This window comes from Pelecanus crispus, chromosome 2 (genome assembly GCF_030463565.1).
Source record: "Pelecanus crispus isolate bPelCri1 chromosome 2, bPelCri1.pri, whole genome shotgun sequence".
Classification (NCBI taxonomy): Eukaryota; Metazoa; Chordata; class Aves; order Pelecaniformes; family Pelecanidae; genus Pelecanus; species Pelecanus crispus.
In genome coordinates this window covers 140248035-140267842 of record NC_134644.1, presented here as the reverse complement: position 1 = coordinate 140267842, position 19808 = coordinate 140248035, and the positions used below count along the sequence as shown (strand labels likewise).

Genomic DNA, 19808 nt, shown 5'->3' with positions numbered 1-19808 from the left:
CAGTCTAAAAGTCTAAGCTCAGGCTTCCTGTAAATCCAGTTTGTCTTTCCAGGGCATGCTGTAGAATGTCACAGAAGGCAGAAATACAAGAATAACTCCCTTCCTTTACTCAGACTATTTTGTCTGGCTGATATCAGTCCTGTGATAATAGCACAAAAATAGATGGGATACATGGGGGAGGACTGACCAGCCAGAGCATGTGGAGGTACCCTGAAGTGAATTCTACTCTCCAGATTCCCACTGAGTTTTGCCCCAGGAAATACAAGCCAGAGCTGTTTTAAAAGGGTTCCCATACAGGCAAACAGTATGGAGAACTGGCAAAATTAATCACAAACCTTCTCTGACCCAGCCACAAGAAATTCAGTGTAAATGTAGCATAAGATTTTCTGCTTTAAATTTCTAGCATGTTGGAGGAGACTTTGAGTCCATTATTTCACTCAAAACACTGCAACCCTTTCAAGAAAACTGTTTTCATCAATTCATTCTCCCCAAGTTCCTCCTGCTAAAGAAAAAAAAAAGGCATAAAAAGGGAGATATTTTGGATATTTTGCAGTCTTTCTGCTGATTTCTATTTTTCTTCTCAGTAGTCAGTAAAAAAGGTAACTATTTAACCACTTTTCAAATCCATTAAGGGAAAGGCAGTCAGAAAGAGAAAACATGATATCCTGCTCCATATGTCCACTGAGAGACTTCAGTGGCAGCAAATCAATTCACAATAAATTGAAACTATATAGTTTACTAAATTTTGGAAGGAAGAATCCTGGGAATTATTTAAAAGGATGTGCTGCAAAGCATCTGAGGAAAAAACAAGACAAAACAAACAAAACAAAACCACCAACAGCAGAAGAAACAATAAAAGAAATCCAAATAAGTTTAATTACCTTTTTTTAAGGGTGTGGAGGCCATAGCTATGGAACATGAGACAATTTCCTGGAAAGGTTACCACCAGTAGAGTCAGGAAAGTTCAGTGGGTTAATATGTATGTATATTTTTGGTATAAAAGAAGGTCTTTCAACTCTTTGTGGCAACATTGGGAAAGTTTGAACAATAAATGAAACAAGAAATAAAATATTAGACAATGAGGGGGAAGGAAATTATGTTAATAGCAAAAGACATTATGAAAAAATACAGGATTATTTTTCAAGATAAAAAACATATGAGTCAAATTTTTGGCCATACTCCAAATACAGAGAAACTGAGTCATAAGTTGGGTAAAAGTATCATAAATGTCATATTTGTTTTGCCTTCATATTTGAAAGTCTTGTTTTCACCTTACTTTATGTCAGCTGTATGGCATCCTTGGATTGGTGCATCCTACTTTGGTCCAGTTAGGAAAAAAAGAAAGATCTTGTAATTGGGGGTGGTTCACCAGAAGCCAACCAGCACCTCAGAATGCTTTGTAATGTTTTTTCCTCTTGAAAATGGTGGTGTCCTGTGTACATTGTTTTCCATTGTATGTTTGCACTAAATGACTGAGCGCTGCACTGGCACAGGTTGCCCTCAGAGGCTGTGGAACCTCCATCCTTGGAGATATTCAAAAGCCATCTGGACATGGTCCCAGGCAACTGGCTCCAGATGGCCCTGCTTGAGCACGAGGGGTGGGCCATATGACCTCCTGAGGTCCCTTCCCACCTCAACCATTTTGTGATTCTGTGAAATGTGATCATTAATAGAGTTTATGTGAATTATAGTATTCCATGTACAGTTACTACTGAGATTTGAAAACCATCTCAGCAGATGACAGTATTTTTTTTTTTCCCCAGTGGTGAAATGGTTTGATTTCAAAGAAGCAAATACCAGGCCAATTGTTAGCATATTTTATTTACTGTCTTATTAGAAAATGGTTCTGGTCATCCATTCCCAAGAATCAACAACATTTCTGAAGTCAGGTGAGGAAAATCCTTAAGAGAAGTGTTAAGCTACCTCAAGTAGGTTGCATGAATCTCTGTGGCAGAAGGAAAGGACTAAAAAAAATCAAAAGCCAAAGAGAAAGGGGAGGCAGGTTCCAGCTGCAATCTGCACTCAGGAAAAGCAAGGCCCACAGGTAAAATTTTGGATAAAATCCATCTGTGAGAGCCACAGCAAAAGGCTGACAGTCTTTCAGCTTCATGAAATTAATGGACAGCCTCCTGCAACCAATCAAAACCATAGTGAACCATAGATTCTTTTGTTTTTCTTTCAATTTTTGCATGTCTGTCTGTCAATCTGCCAACTAATTTGTTCATCTTTGGATTGTAGCATTCATATTTTCTTGCACCATCATTTCTGCCTGGTGTTAAGGGTGACTGGCATAACCGTAGACATGCTGTTCCTGGCTGAGAAAGTCCTATGAAATTGGCCTCCTGGCTACCTAGCCCTGTCCCACACACCAGTTCTTAGCGAGATGTGGAGTGCTATTTTCTTCTAAGCCACACATTCCAGGTGTTATAATGCAGTGTGAGATAACTCCTGATGACACGTGTTAGCCTGAGTTTCACTGGCATGCTGCATTTTCCTGACCTTTGCAACTCTGAGAAATATAAATTCACCTCAAGTATCAGGTCAACGTTCAGTGAAGGTTATTCATGTATGTACAGCAGGATTTAGGACTCCTCACTGTTCTCCTTTTCTGTTGTCTCTTTGAAAGGGAGTTGCAGAGTAAAAATACAGTGAAGGGTTGGAAAAAACAGAAAGACCAAAATTTGCTCACAAAACACTGGGAGAATTCTTGAGACTAACAACCACGGTTACAGAAATTCATGGGCAATGTGGGCAATTCACAAAAATACAAAGTGCAACAATTGTCACACACCTTCTAATATAGAAATAATGCTGCCAGTATACAAAACTTGTATTTCCTTTTTTCTCTTTTTCTCCTATCGTCCTCCTTTCCCCACCCCTAAATATTTTCTGCATACATATACATATACTGGTTTGCTATTACCAATAAAAATTCTACCGTCAAGACAGGCTGATGGAAATTAACATGGAAAAATATGACTATCACACTGTGAGTTTCATTACTGCAGTTCAAATGTGTTCATGATTTGGTGTACCTATTTTTTTTCCCAAAAGGATGTATTACAATGACTACGTTTTCAAAAGACCTCTGATCTCATCTAGTGCCTTCTACAAGGGACAGATTTTCCAAAGGACTAGGTATATTAGGTGTTGGTTTATTCTGACATTATGTCCTCATCTGTAGTTTCTAGCCCTGTAGTCCAAAAATCAGAATTTTTAGAAAATTTGTCCCTAAATGCACAGGTTGTGATATACCAACAACCCCATGAGTACCTATTTAATAAAAAAACTAACATTGCTGTTTCATTGAGGTTCACTATGGAACCTTTGCATCATTGGATTTTTGTTCTGATTAACAGAAAACAAGAGGTGTGTATATTTTGCCCTCTGAGTATTGCTGAAGCAATGCTAACGATGAGAGGTTTAGATTTTGCAATGCCATACATAATCATAGGATGTAATCTATATTCCACCTAAAAATAGCTGAGAGTAAATCCACACAACTAATGTAAAGAAGTCCTTGTTCAGTGCCCATAAATATTCACTAGATGCAGAGAAAAAAATCAGAGCACTCCCATGGGATTTGGGATGCTTTTGGGGCCAGGCAAAATATCACCTAGAACTGACTCAACATGAGTCCCCTATGTCTATAAAAACAAGGACCTATTAGTTTGTGTGAGACTGCTCTAAACAGCTGGCTTTTTACATTATCTATGATTTTTATTGTGCTTAAGATAAATTCTGGCTCTGCGTTCAGCCCGCGTAAATAGGCTGTGTGCTGGGAGCTCTGCAGGGGATGCCAAAAGAGCTCCTCTCTCACAGTCAAAGAAAATTAATGACAGTAAAATTGCTTTGCAGTTCTGTCCCATCCATGCAGCAAATCCAATTCTCTCCTGCTTTGTTTCCTGAAATCTTCATGCTAGAAGAGATATCCTCTATTGTATAACCAGGTATTTATGAAACATTTATTTCAATAGTAGTAAATTTTCAAAAATACCATCAATTTAAAGAGAGTCTTGTTTGCTTCCTGAGTAACCGTTTTGTGTTGTTGACCAGGAAATGAGCCTGGGAATGGGAAATCATGCATGCCCTGTTGTATAAATTTATGGAGGTGACAGACTATGAATCCAAATTAGATGTCCTTTTTAAGAAGCTTTGGCAATGTTTATTTTCTGTTTGTTTCTGAAGAATGTAGACTATACCATCAGCTTCTGTAAATTAGCAAATTTCCCTTGAAGTCAAGAGAGCTGGTCTGATTGACACCAGCTGAAAATCTGGCTTGAGCTTTTAAAAAACACTGTGATTAAATGTTGGTGTTATTTTTCTTAAGTAACATTGTTTGCCAAAGTGGAAAATGAAGCAAAAGCTTCAGGGATAGAAAAGTTTCAATCATCTAAAAGGCAGCTGGGACAATGGGCCATTACAGGGAGTTGCTTCTTCCACATGACAGTAAATTTAGCAGATTTTGTTTTACTAAAGCTGTGTCCCTTAAACGAATAAACCCTGTTCATTATACCAGGGCATAAATGCCCTGGCAGAAAGAGGTCAAGGGAGCTGTCAGCTGTGTCAAACACAGAGATTGTCTGAAAGCCAAAGAAACAGTAACTTCATCGCCAAAAGATTCAGGCATACCAAGCTTGAGACCAGCCCATATAAGAGAAGGCAGGGAATGCCAAGCTCAGGGCATATCTTGGGCAGAGAGGCCTCTTGCAATGAGACCATTCCCATGTCTGCTCCACTCCTTTGGGTAGATTGCTTGGAAGAAGATCTTCTTGTGTCTTGGTGTGCTAATGCTATTCACAGAAGTATGAGGTACCAAGATTAGTTGACTTGTTGTGTAAAAAAGCTGGCATCCAGAGGGATACACCCAGGTGGATCAGAGCTTAGCAGCCCAAAAAGGCGCATGGGGATAAGACTGTTGAGAAAATGTGTGTAGTGGAGGGAAAGGAGCAAGATCTGAGAAGACTAAGCCTACTCATGGAATTATAAACAGTCCTACTCAGGCTGTTTGAAGTAAAATGAGAGCCAGTCATTCTTATGTGATAGAGAAGCAAATGATCTGCCTCCAAAAGAAGTATTTTGAATAATCTGTATACCTCTTTGTTAGTCTTTTTTCCCTCTGAAATAATCTCCCATTGTTTTGAATGTTCTATAATTCATGCCACTTCCTCAAACATTTCTAACCCTGAATGCTTCACTTCCTCTGTTCCACACAGAGCTGAATGTTCCAGTGAAATTAGACAAAGAACATTTTCTTACATCAGTTCATTCATCACACTCAAATCTTTCTGTTTTGTTTGTGGAGCTCATGTAGAAAAGATTCGCTTTTTGCAGAGTATTATCTTATCTCATGGTATTGCAAGGCTTCCCATTTTTACATTAAATCTTCTGAGTTGAGCCTTCAGCTGATTTAAATAGGCATAAATAGATTGACATGATACTTTAGGTCTGAAGAGGTCTGCAAATAATTACAAGACTGAATAACACCCATCCGAAACAGGAAAACTGATCATCACTTTCAGTAGACTGTCCCATTTTGTAAAGGACATGTTCTCAAGTGGGTTTTTTGGACTGCTGGCAGTGGACATTTTTGGGACATTGTTTAGAGCTAGATGAAGGTTACAGGCATACACCCAGCTTGAAGAGTCATATGATGAGACTGAATTTTTTTTTTTATGGAGAATAATATGAAAATATGACTGTAGTATAACATCAAGAATAGTGTTTGTTAGTGTGTGTAGACTGCCCCCATCTAAAGAATGAGAAATATCAACTAATCCCTACTAACCCCTGCATTAAACTTCCTGACCCTGCAGCCACTGTTTGAGCAGATTATTTGCAGACTAGTAGGAAGCACTAGAGGCAAAGGTATGAAGATGATATTTTCTGTCCATAGATCAACACTGTCTCCCTTAAGATACTCACAGAGAAGCTAATGAATTATGGCCTTGATGAGCAGATGGTGAGGTAGATTAAAAACTGGCTAAATGGCCGCACCCAGAGAGTGATGATCAGTTGCACAAAGTCTAGTTGGAGGCCGGTAACTAGTGGTGTAACCCCAGGGATCTATACTGGGTCCAAGCCTGCTTAACATCTTCATTAATGATCTGGATGAAAGAGGAGAGTGTACCCTCAGCAAGTTTGCTAATGACACAAAACTGGGAGGAGTGTCTGAGAATGCCAGAGGGTCGTGTTTCCATCCAGAGGGACCTCGACAGGCTGAAGAAATGGGCTGACAGAAATCCCACAAAGTTCAACAAGGAGAAGTGCAAAGTCCTGCAACTGAAGAGGAACAATGCCATGCACCAATATATGCTGGAAAGCAGCTTTGAAGAAAAGGACCTGGGAGTCCTGGTGGACATGAGCCAGCAATGTGCACTTGTGGCAAAGAAGGCTAAAGGTATCCTGGGCTGCATTAAACAAAGTATTGCCAGCAGGTTGACGGAGGTGATCTTTCCCCTCTACTCGGCACTGGTGAGGCCACATGTGGAGTGCTGGGTCCAGTTCTGGGCTCCCCAGTACAAGACAGACATGGACATACTGGAGAGAGTTCAGCAAAGGGCCACAAAGATGATTAAAGCACTGGAGCACCTCTCCTGTGAGAGAAGGCCAAGAGAGCTGGGACTGTTCAGCCTGGAGAATACAAGGCTCAGAGGGATCTTATTAATATCTATAAATACCTGAAGGGAGGGTGCAAAGAGGACGGGGCTAGGCTTTTTTCAGTGGTGCCCAGTGACAGGACAAGAGGCAATGGGCACACACTGAAACACAGGAGGTTCCTTCTGAACATCAGGAAATACTTTTTTACTGTGAGGGTGACCGAGCACTGGCACAGGTTGCCCAGAGAGGTTGTGGAGTCTTCCTTCTTGGAGATATTCAAAAGCAGTCTGGACATGGTCCTGAGCAGCCTGCTGTAGGTGGCCATGCTTGAGCAGGCATGTTGGATCAGATGACCTCCAGAGGCCCCATCCAACTTCAGTCATTCTGTGATTCTGTGAGCACCCTAGACTTGAATGTCTCAGTGAAACGTCTTAGCTACCTTTTTATAAAGGTCTCTTCTTAGTAAAGCACCTAGTACCAAGGTAAGACACTATTCAGAACAGGCAATGTTGATCCTTCTTCCACTAAAAACATTTGAAACACTGACATAGCTAAAATTTTATGATGATGTCATAATTTGGTGAACAACTTGCTTCTTTCATAAGTATTCTTATAATTAGGAAAAGCAAAGCTCTCCTTACCCCAGTTTTTGAGGAGCATCATAGATAGATATTAGTGGGATTATTCTGTTAAATGATTTACACCAGTTTAACTGAAAAGATAACCCAACCTTTCATTTATTAAATTTGCAGCATTATATCTAACAATAAACAGCTTGACTGCTTCATAATACAGTTTGCCAAATTTCCAAAAAAATTTCCAAAATTCCAGTGCACAAAAACTGTCATCAGTATTGTTACTGTGCTGAAGATGCCTTTGTTATCACGCTTCCTTGTACATGCTCATGGTACAGCAGCACTCCCTTCCTCCCTCCCTCCCCTCTCTGTGATTTCACATGAACATTTCCAGTGACAGAGCCCTGCAAGGAGTCTGCCATCCCTCTAGCCCTGCTGTGCAGTGCAGTATCACCACAGACATCCTCTCAAGATTTTGTCTTTCTTTGTAACTCCCACCTTTGACTATGAAGGAAAAGAGGCATTTATGCTCTTGCTGAGACTCAAAGCAGCTGGGTTAGGTGGGAGGAGAGACACTACCTCTATTTCACAGTCACTTCTGTCACTAGACATGAGTTATGAGAATGAGCGTTGGGTAGCAACTTCAACTGTGCAGATACTTTTAGTAACTCCAAGGTCAAACCCAGAAGTGGTACTGAATAACAAGTCTTTCAGCTAACACACACCATTTAGTCAGTAGGTTGAAAGAAGCTCTTTCCTTTACATTGGGGACACAAACTGCATTCCTCACAAGCAGATTATCTTCCTTGCACTGTGAGGATAACTCACATATTATTGCATCTTTTATAACTTTTTACCAATGCATATTCTCTGGATTTTCACTCCTAACACATTGCTGTCTAGGAATTTGTATGTCTGGAGATCTGCTGATCAATGAACTGCTAGAGATACACAGTCAACTGCAGATTGGAAGGAACAAGCAAAGGGAAGAGTTTTGAGTTGAACAGACTACAGGAATTTAAGTTAAATTTTAAGTTCTTGGTAATTAATTCAAAATAAAATTATGGGTTGGCACCTTTATATCTACAAATTTAAATAATTAAATATCTACCTCTAGAAGTTAAGAGAAACGATGATTGTTCAGTTTAGAAGATGTCATAAGACGTACTTGCTAACTAATCTAAGGAATTTGGGATACCTTCTAGGCCAAAATTATAAAACAAACCACCCTCCATCCTGTCTTCTGCTTAGTGGATATTCTGTGCTATTTTTTGAAGAATTTGACCATCATGACCATGATCATGATTTGACCTCCAAACTCTTAGAGCAGTTCTAAAAGGTTGACCAATAGTTTTTATTTCATTCAAGGGTACTGAGAGGTGTAGTTCTGTATTATAAGCAGTTTCAAGGCATAAAGACGTATTTCTGAAACACAGTGAGGAATATTTCTTATTTCAGCTTGCAGACTATGGATGTTAAGTTATTCAGTGTATTACAAAAGACATCAAGTCCTTTGCCTACACTTTTGACTAGTGCTAAATAAGAAGCTGGGTTGGAAACAGCCTTCTGAGGAGTCATAGACTGCAATTTTTGTAGGAGTGGTTCTGAGCTGTTGTTTGTGTGCTGTACTAATGTGAGATAAATAAGAGTCAAATGTCTTCTGAGAGACCAAGGTAGAGATGGTGTTTTTCCTTAAGTATATTTTAGCTGTTTTGATTGGACAGGGATCCTTCTCCAAGGATTGTAATGAAAACTACAAATTGAACTGAAACATTAGCAGAAAAGAAGTCCTAAATCTAAGAACGCTATCTTTATTGTGTAGTAGATGCAACAGTATATCTCATTCAAGGTGTGACTTCCTCATTTCTAGGACAAATCTTAACATATTACAAAATAATAGCAAATTCCCAAATAACTGCCTCTTAAATTTTAGAAAACTGCTTTAAAATTATGTGGGCTTTGAAGCTGCTGGAGCAGAAGCTTCCAAATATAAATTGTTTCAACATTAGTGCCAAGCAAAAAAATCACTGCATGTGCACAATCTACACATCATTGAACGTGTTTAATGTAACATGCTTAAACCTTCCCTCAGTGGCTGAAGGGCAAGTCTTTATCAAGAGGCACCAAACACATCTGTCTAGTTATTCTTTTTATTTAAAAATGCAAACTGATCTAATTTACCCTATAATTCTTACTGGATAAGAGAGGGGCTCAGAGCATTTCACAAAACTATTCCTTGGCTCAGTTATAGCTGTGCCAGAGTAGGACTATCACCTCCAGTACAGCAAGCACTAAATCAATTCATACGAAGTACTTCTTTGTGTACTGAACTGGGCTAAATCCAAAATCTGAGACTAAGTCCTTTTGCATAAAATGATTGCTCTCTTTCTGTGCTTAGTGCAGCCTGCAGCCCCAAAGGTCTTGGAGTCATTCTGACACAATAAAAGAAATGCTTATTCAGAAGACATGATCTTCCAGGAGGAAAAAAACCACCCACTACCACCAAGAAACAGATGGATTTCAACAAATAAATAAGGAATGAAGATTGAACTGACTACAGGGAGATTTATTTAGCAACTGTTTCCAATTTATTTTGGGGATGTACAGTAGCAGCAATTTATGATAAATCAAAACCAGCTTGCTATTTACATTGCATATAAACAAGCCTAAGTGAATAATTAAGCAATCGAAGTACTTGTTTTTCAAACTGTGGGTTAAGTTTGGAAGTCTTACTACTTCCTAGCACTTTTTGTTTGTTGAGCATCCTAAAAATAATTAATATTACTACAAATTCTTAACAGTCTCTTAGCCTTTGGAAGTAATTCCAAAAAGATATGCAAGAAAACCTAATGCAAGTTCTTCTATTTATTCTAAGTTGATACTCCTAATAAGGATATTGCCTTCATAAACAACATTAATTCAGAAATAACTGCAAACACACTGAATAAAGTTTGGTAAACTGCATAAGCAGTCTTTATAGTAAATAAAATTTCAAGGAGGCTATTGCTAATATTGCTGGTGTTAGCTACAGCAATTTCTGTTCATCTGAAATAAATGGGAATTCTTTGAACAACTGAATTTCTTACTAAAGAGTTACCATGTGCTGACATTTTTATTTTATTACAATGTTTATGTTTTAAATAAAATTAGTTAATTTAAAAGGCCCAGAGTTATTGCCATTGGCAACTGAAGTCTTTTGTGTGCCTATTAAAAGATACAGTATTGCAAACTTACTCATATTGTTTGGCCAGTGTATCTCAGTTCTTAACCAACAACTTTGCTGCTAGCCTTCAGACACCCCATTGTTAGTAAAGACAAAACCAATATTGGATATAACACTGGGGGCAGATACTGAATTGAATAACTAGGGTAATTGCAGAAATCAATGTGGATAGTAAGACAGGGAGCATCATGACTGGCTGTTTTGGTTGCATGTTCTTAACTTTCCTCCTTCAGTCTCTCATATTTTCCTGTGCCTTATTATATTGAGCTGGTCTGACTGGGGGGCTTGTGCCAGCTTCTGAAAATTCGAGGCATTATTAGTACTTTTTGCAAAGTGCTACAATGGTTTAATGATATAGGCATCTGTCTCCTAGCAAACAGGCTAAGAAAAACAAGACATTTAACACAGGTCTTTGAACAGCTGATGGCAAACTTCAGGTGTCATATTATTATCGTATGTTAACATGGAGCAGGAATCACATTTTATTGTATTTTCACAGCCCCCTAGTACATGACAAGGACTTCTCATTTAATAACAATAATACCAATAATATCAATAGTGACCATACTTAAAATACTATTTCCACCATTTATTCCTGACAGCAAAGACAAGCTAAAGCTAAGGCTGACAGCATGGCTTCTTTTCCCATATGCAAAATGTACATATTTATAAAATCTTATGCAATTTTCTGAATATTGATGTATGCTATCATTTGTAAATCTGTAAGATGCATATTATACACTGAATGAAACAAAACTCTTCAGACTTTTCATTCCTTGTATAATTCCCTAGAGTTCCACAGATGCTATAAAAAGCCTTAAGACATAGAAGTGTGACAGTATAGTATTTCATACAGTATTTATATAAATTTCTGAATAGGATATTGCACTGTATGAATAATCTTTGTAACTTCCAAATATTTACATTTCTAAATCTGACCCTTTGTATGACTACAGAAATTACAGGAAATAAACCTTCCCTTGTGTATTCACAGGAAGCTTGGTTATCTGAGTTTTAAGCCAAATTCAAAAGGTACTTCAAAAGCAATTGCCCCACAGAAGACACTGTTCATGTGAGTAGCTTGGTTACATCTCTGCCATATGAAGTAAAGTGGTGTGCATTTTCCTGAGCATATGTATCAATTCACACAAAAAAGCTGGTTACTTTTCTTCTTTTAAATCTGCTGACAATCCATAGGCCGCTGACAGTCTGACATTTACATAAAACATGAAACTGAATACTTCGTCAGTTAAAAACCTGCAAACTTACATACATGTTATCCAAACTTGTGTTTCAGGCTTGGTTCCAAAAATACTTTGTGTATAATTTCTAGATAAGACTGTCCCCTATGCACAAATCAGACACAAGGAAGTCTGTAAACTCTCTAAAATTCCTCAGTATCCATAAATTTTAGGAAATGTTTATTAGTTTCCCTAGTTTATGTCCAGCTAGTACTATGAGCTGCCTGCTGACATGAGTATGGGTCCCAAGTTCCCTAAAACAGACGTATGCTCATATAGCTATCAAAATGGTGAGAGACTGTTAAACAATTATCTGTTTGGGTCTGACAACTTTCTTTCATACTAACTCTTGTTAAGTTATGAAATTAGCTACTCCAGCTGGAAGTAATGCAGCATAGTGAGAAATGCCTCAATTGATCCTTACCAAAAAGTTCACCAGGCAAGTGAACTATGCTTGAAAAAATACTTGACTCCTCTCCAAATGATTCCTATGCTTTTTGTTTGAAAAGATTCCTCATGGAGCAAGTCATAATGGGAAATACCACAGGATCATGGGAAAAGGTTAATATGTATTTTTCCCTGCTTCGCATACACTTTCAAGGGCCTACTGAATTTAGTGGGGTTACGTTTCTTGATATTTTAGCCCTTTCAAAATTATAAATGGCAGATATCAACGTACTAAAACAGCTTTTTTTTTTTTTTTTTTGGCAGAGGATTGTTATGTATCAGTTGTAGTAATTCTTGTTGGCTACTTATAGGTCTTTCCTGGGAGGCAAGCTAAATATTATGAATAGCATGAATTAAGCTTTACTTGCTTATTGATTATACCTTTCACTTTATTTCAAGTTGAGAATATTGTAACTGTTTGGTTAACCAAAAAATTCTACAGAATTTAAAATTTGCCTTCTATATTTTTTATTTAGGCTACAACAAATTTTCTGATACTCCTACTTACTCACTTGGACTTTCTGTGAATCAGTTGTGACCATCTGGCATACAGTTGCTGCCAGTGCAGATAAAAATACCAAAGTGTAGCTCTCACTCTACAAATGCTTGGGAATGTCTACTCACTGACTCATTACTTAGAGTAAATAGAGAAGAGAATTTCTCAAAAAGCCAAAGTTAGCTGGAATATTTAGAATAGAATAGAATCATTACATGTGGAAAAGCAACAGGACTCTAAAATTTGTGCAACAGAAGATATGAGGAGAAAGAGTTACCTCCCTTTCTTCTTGTCACTGTGTTGGTTAGTAGAGCTGCTCACAGCAATCATTCACACATGCTGAAGGTAGCCCCCACTTCTCCTCCCACCAAGCACTAAGTTTGTTGTTATGGCACGAAGGGTCCACCCCTGCCCCCTTGCACAGGAATGCCCAGCAAATCTACGTGGGACTTTACAGATGAAAGAAAGAGAGGAGAAGCAGCAAAGATATGCAGTAGAACAAAAAAGACATCAGGAACAAATGGAGGAAAAACGCAGACATTTGGTGTGGCAACTGTGTTTCCACATGGGACTTCAATCACCCATCTACCCAAAGTGAGGAAATTGTGGTTATGACTGAAGGTGTGACTTGTCTCGTTTTTTCCCTCACCCCAGGCTCTGCTCTGCCCAAAGAAAGGGGTGCACCCTACTACCTGGTCAGCAGAGCAGGGAGCTGGCTCACCACTTAGGCTCTGCAGCACCTAACAGGCTTCCCATGGGCTCCTGAGGCAACTTCTGGGGACCACGGGCCAGGCAGGGGACATGGAGGACTGCCAGATGGCAAGGCCAGGCTGCAAGAAAGCATCCCGCCTGTGTGGAAAGAGACACTACGGTTGCATTCACACCATTTTGTTTCAAATGTCTTCCTCAGCAGTTCTACGTGTCCTTAATTTCAGAAGTGGCTTTACTCCATTTTATGTTCTGATAACCCCAACTGTAGGTATTGCAAGGCCTTTCTGTGTTACTGCTTTGGTGCTTTTAAGGAAACTTGGTGCAAGTCTATCTCAAGCCTTTAAGTGACTTGGAGTCCCATCATGGTCAAAGTCTACTTGCACTTTGGTTTCAATTCTGAAAAACAGTTAATGCCAGTATTGCAAAATCTATATAAAGCTTCTTTCAATGCCCCCCTGCCACCACCTGCAAAAAAAAGGGATTATACATCAAAGACTCTTTGTCTTCCCTCATCAATTAAATAGATTTCCCTTTCTGGAACTCCCAAGTTGACCATTAGCCTTATGAGGCAAAAAAGGAATGTGTAATATAAAAACCTGCTTGTTCCCAACAAATGTAGTTAGGAACATTTGCACTAGAAACAGTTACCACAATGGCAAAGAGTTGGACTGATTGAAAGGTGGTGGTTTTTTTATAACCAATTCCTGACACAGAGTTCCCCATTAAAATGGGAAAGCAATCTGTTCCCAAAGACCCTGGTCAAAACTTGAAAAATGACCAGAAGATTTATCCATAAAACTCCCAATGCAATTAATGGAAGTTATGTGCCTAAATTGCCTTTACAGCTTTTAGAACCTCAGACTATGTCTACTGCTTGGTCCTACACTTGCAATGTTTAGGTCAGAAAAAAAAAAAAAAAAAGTAAATTTTGGGTGGCTGTTATTTTTTTCTTCTTGACGCAGGACAAACAATCAAAAAATGAAGGCTGTCAAAGGTACTCTTACTGTGTAAATCACTTTTATTCAAAACAGATTAAAAAAAACTAACAAAGCTTGCCTAACTACATGAGGTAGTACATGTAGCAAAACAGAAGGCAGAATATAATATTCTGAAATATGAAGAATACGAATAAGTTTACAAGTTGGAAGGAAATAAATTCAACAACAGAAACAAAAAATACCAAAAATAAAGTTTAACAGCTTTTCAGTCTTAAAGCACCAATACACTTTTCATAGAAAGAAACATAGTATCACCACTACATGTTCTTCATATACCATAATATGGTAAAATTAATGCACAAGGCTGTTCACCATAAATGAATTTTTAAAAATGGTGAAGCAACATATGACATAATTGTCACTGGGCTCCGTACCACTATACTTCCTGGCCTGCAGGAGTATTTGCCAGGTCATGAGGAGCAAGGTTAGCCTTTCTTACCATTTTCTTTAAATTTTTCTTGAACTTTTACCCTCATATTAATGTATAGTATACGGATACCATGCACAGCTTAAGGCCTCAAGCTTGCAAATCTTTATGTATGTGTACAATTCTACATTTTTGCTGCAACCCAATTTAGGTAAATTGAAGGAGTCACATGGCAAAAATAAAGCATGTATGTGTGCAGAGCTGCACTGCAGAACTGATGGCTTATTCCTTAATTTCAGGTTACTCCACCTCTCAGTATGAAAATTTTCTCAGATCCTTCAAGGTTATGTATATCTATCTCTCACCCACCCATCCCAAGATAGCTGAATATCTGTGAAGGACTGGGCCATAATGAATTGGTTATTAGAACTAAAGAGCTTAGCAGCATCCAGTAAACATTTTATTTATTAACTTATTTAAGACATAATAAACATGGATGGCCCAGTTTCTTAAAAATATTTCTTTAGAGGAAACATGCTAATATGACCCAGGACTTCCCTATATTTTATATTTTCCGTTTCACTTCAAAACAGGTATTTGTACCTATGATTAGTGTGAAATTGAAAACAGTCTTAGCTCTTCATTTATGTTTGCATGGCTAATGCTATGGTAAATCATCAGAAAGTTATATATATTTATTTTACTTTAAGGTATGATTTTTTATATTGAATTATTGGGATGGCTTCTTTTATGTACCTTGGAAATAAAAACTCAGGCCTCCCTATGGTATAGTTCTAAGGTTACTGTTAGTGGCATATATAAAGCACCATACAATAACATATTCAGATGAAGAAAACAAAGAACATTTATGAGCTTTGAATTAACTGTATAGGAGTAACTGCTAAGAAAATATAGCAATATTTAACACAGGATTCAAAATATTGTTATATATCTTTATAGATTTTCAAATGAATTTTTCTCCCATGTTTACTTTTACAAATTTTTTTCATTAAGATATATATGTAATTTAAACTTTTTGGTGGAAAGCAGTATACATCTTCTGTACAATAATGTTACAGCTTTATACAAATTTTAGGAATTATAAGAAATGGCCTTTATTATTCTCTTCCAGGTGATCTGGTTTCACTTGCTTGTTTTACATTTTACTTGCTAGACTCAAACAACAGCAAATACTCTGAATGCCTTGCTTCCTGGAGGATTCTGTAAACTGAAACATAAGAACAAGAACATTCCTGATGTTATTTTTAAGACTGCAACACTCCAATGACAACTTTTTTGAATTGTTAAATATAATTCTAGGATCCTGCAACTCTTCCTGTGACTACTCATAACTTTAACTATCTAAGAATGTTTTTTAAAGCTGTTACTAATAAAATTACATAAATTTCAGATTAATCTTTCTTCCAAGCAGCTTATTAGGTACAAATCATAACATAAAAAAATTCAAGTAATCCTTTGTGATGAGGCATTCGGGTTTAAAGAATAATGCTCTATTGAAGCAAAATACTAAAAAAGAGTTTTTAGGAAAAAGAGAAAGCATGCATCTTATGCTCACTATTCTAATAACTATATTCAGATAGAGCTTGCAGACCTAGGAAATTACTTGTTTGTAAGTTGCTTATATGCTGAAGAATAGATTTCTAAAGAGAATTAATATTTTACAAAAACAAAGGAAATGCCTTCTTGAAAGGATAAATATCTGGCTTCAAAAGAAATGAAACAAAAATACCCAACTGCAATGAAACTTTGTTAGACTAAATATTTTTGTCTTATAAATTGAACTAGCATGTCACATTTAATGGTCCCATTGTTTTCTCTTTTGCAAACCCTGTCTGAGGTATATCTGGGAAGGAAAGGGAAATGGAGGTGAGAGTAAAGAAGGGCACAATGAAACAGTTTGCCTGCAATGGCATTACAATCCATCATCTTCTGCTTCACAGAAAACTTGCCTGGGATTGTTTTCCGAACCGCTGACCTTCCAAACTTTACCAAGATAGTAAAGTACAAATAATGATTAAATTTGCAACACTTTTCCAGCCTACATCTCTACTCAATGAGGAGATTTAGATGGAGAACAAAAGTGTCAGTAAGGAAGCACTCTTTCTGAGGGAACTAGATGGTCATGTGGAAAGGCCAAAGAATATGTAAATTAAGTCATCCACTAAGCAAAGGAAATCTGTATTTTACAAGTTTCCAGGTTTGTTGAAAGGTTTGAAGGAAAGAGGCAAGACAACCCCCCACCCCCAACTGAAAATAAGAAGAAAATACTCTATCTTAGTACTATCTATGGTACCCGTCTATTGCAGATCCTCTAACTTGGACAGACTAAATCACTAATGTTAATTTTTAAAAAATCCCAAAGAAAGCAAAGGCAATTTTCTTATCAAATATTGTGTTAGTTGCAACAGAACCAGCCAAGTAAACAAGAGGGTTATTTTATGTCATAAGCAGCTTTTTAGAGTAATGATTTATGAGCTTAGAGGAGGCAGGCAGCTCTGGTACCACAGCTTCTCCAAAGTCACTATAGCTGTTACACAAGCTCCGTAAATCACCCATGCTGGCCTATTTGTTTGGTTTCTAGCACTGCCCCAGGTACAAACAGACACAATGCAAGACTTTGTAAATCTTATTGAGGTGAAGGGTAAAGGGTAATCTTTGAAACTGGGCTCTGTACCTTTCTGAATATATCCCATTTTGAAAGGAAGCAACGTACACCTTTCTTTTGTCTACGGGCATAACATCAACATAACCGCCCTCGTTGCGGACTACACCAGCATGTACTGCTGCCCGGCAGATACTGGACATCTAAGAAAGAATGAGGAAAGATTAGTTTTCATTCAACCTTTTATTTCAAAATTGTTCAGAAGAAAACTAATAAAGACATATAAACCAGGTTCTAGGAAACACAAAATAATTATATTTATTGCATGACTAATTTTATTAATCTTACAGTATTTAAATCAGTTTCATAGGAATTAGGCCAATTTATGGCTATATAGACACCGCCTCTTCAAAGATCTCCTGCAGCATGACCCCAAAATTATTTATTTCAGGCTATTTCCGTTCAAGGACCAGGAATATGTTTGAATTCTTGAGCCTTTCAAAATGAAAGGCTCTATCAGTCTTCACTTCAACAGCAGAGAGGTAGTAAAACTCAAACCTTAGTCCCATTAATTATTATAGATCAGGAGATTCAGTTTAATCTCCAGCCAGAGCGAAACAGGGGAACCACAGAACAGCAAAGGCACGCTGCAGTCATACGTTTCTAGGAGGATGTCCTACCCCAAAGGTGAGGGATAGACTGCAATAATTCCATCCCTAGGTGCAAAACGTCAAACAGCAGTGAAACGATCCATATTTGAAGGGAACACCCTAATTTCCTATCCAGGCATGGGCAAATATTACAAGCTAATTAGATTAAAGGTATAATCTGAGCATCAAACAGAAGATAGAGGTCTAAATTCATCCCTTAGCTGTGGCAGTTGATTAATGGCAGACTAACGGCTTTAGCTCCTTAATTCTGAGTGAAGAAATAGATTCAGGTGGTAAAGACTTCAAAATTGCTTCAAAAAAAGAATTTATAAATCAGGGTCTAATTCCACAAACTTTATGCAGGCAAAATTCCCTGTAAAGTTAACAGCAGTTTCCTCTGAGGGAAACCTACATTCTCTGGCCACTAATTCCTCTAAAAAACCTGTGTAGCATAAATAATATCCACAGAAGGATTGCTCAGTGACAATCTCGATAATGTTCATTCAAATAATTGATTTAAACTTGCAGTCCTCTGCTACTCTTTCAGCATTTTAAAAATTAATCACCAGAAAAATGAAACTTCTTAGATACTGCAGAATGTAGGTCCCAATATTCAATACACAGAACAGAAAGTGTAGCTCCAGCTACAGTGAATCTCCGCTTGAAACCAAGTTGTTTTGTGGAAAATAGGTCTCTCCTCAACCAACCTTAAAAACTTAGCCAATATAAATATCAATAGCTGGTCACACAGACCATTATTTAAACAAGAATTGCATTTCTTCCAGTTATAATTGGAATAATTTGTATCTGTTATCGCAGCTATTTTGTAATCTCAGTGCTATATAAAATCAGGAATTTAAATGAGCAATGATTTTCCCACTCTCGTTCCATCCAAGCACAGAACTTGCCAGTTTCATTGTTATATAGTTTGTCTTTTAATGTTACAATATTTCTAGGAGCAAAGATTTGAAACCGCTTATGCAAAGAATCTTTTGCAAAGATGCTTTAGAATTTTTCTCTTCACATTGCTGGCTGCAGTTTTTGAAAATGCCAGAAGGGATGCCATTTATGCTCCTCTGTACTTTCTTCTTGTCCTCCCAGGGCTACAAGACTTTTGTTATATCCTGAACACCAGTAGTCGCCTCACTTTTAGGATTATAGCATCCTTTATGTACTCGTACTATAGGAGTAACTTAAGATCAGATTGATCATGTGCAATTTCAAATATACAGGGGGAAAAATGGCCTCTGCAATACAGGATCACAGTCTAAAGAAACAAAAGGTGAGATTTACAAGAAATTAACTACAGTGAAGAACTAGAACACTATTAATTATTAGTACTATAATATAGTAGCAACTTTGTTTTCAGTTCACACTGGAGATATAAAAAAAGCTAGAGGTACAACTGAGGAAATGAAAGATCAAAGTTTGTCACCTCTGTAATAGTAACCGAAAGGCTACAGTTTGTGTACATCATTAGATAGGCAGATGCCTTCATAACTACATTTGCGAGTAGCTAAAATCCTGGCTGTTCCAATGTTATTTGGAAGTTTCTAGTCAAGTAAGAAAAAAAGGAAAAGTGAGGGGATGGAGAATTTGACAGAAGAGGCTAACTACTTGTTGGAAGCTATTTCCAGTAAAGGATGGGGTCATTTTTAGGGTTGGTACCACAATTGGTTACTGGATCAATGAAGTACAGCTAGGATAATGCACAACATTTTAAAGCTAAAGGCAAGACGCTTCTATGGGATATGTGAAAAAGGAGAGGTCAGAAGAATGGGGTTGATGAGGCAAACTCAGAGGCTATTTTCAGATGAAAAATAAACTGCTATTCTGATGCTGCTTTCCAGATGAGATTGGAGAACAAATGTGCATAG

General features: G+C 37.7%; 1 protein-coding gene across 2 annotated transcripts in view; it reads right to left on the bottom strand.

The window, feature by feature from the left end:
- Window positions 1-15834: 15834 nt before the first annotated feature.
- Window positions 15835-19808, bottom strand: part of CRISPLD1 (cysteine rich secretory protein LCCL domain containing 1) — a 41289-nt gene continuing 37315 nt past the window's right edge. The window contains exons 13-14 of one of the 2 annotated variants that reach the window (XM_075705282.1): window positions 17354-17484; window positions 15835-15886 (exon numbers count right to left, since the gene is read on the bottom strand). In XM_075705282.1, coding sequence (XP_075561397.1) covers window positions 15835-15886; window positions 17354-17484 — 183 coding nt within the window. Of the gene's footprint in view, window positions 15887-17256; window positions 17485-19808 lie in introns of those variants that run through there. The other variant, XM_075705281.1, reaches the window with a different exon arrangement.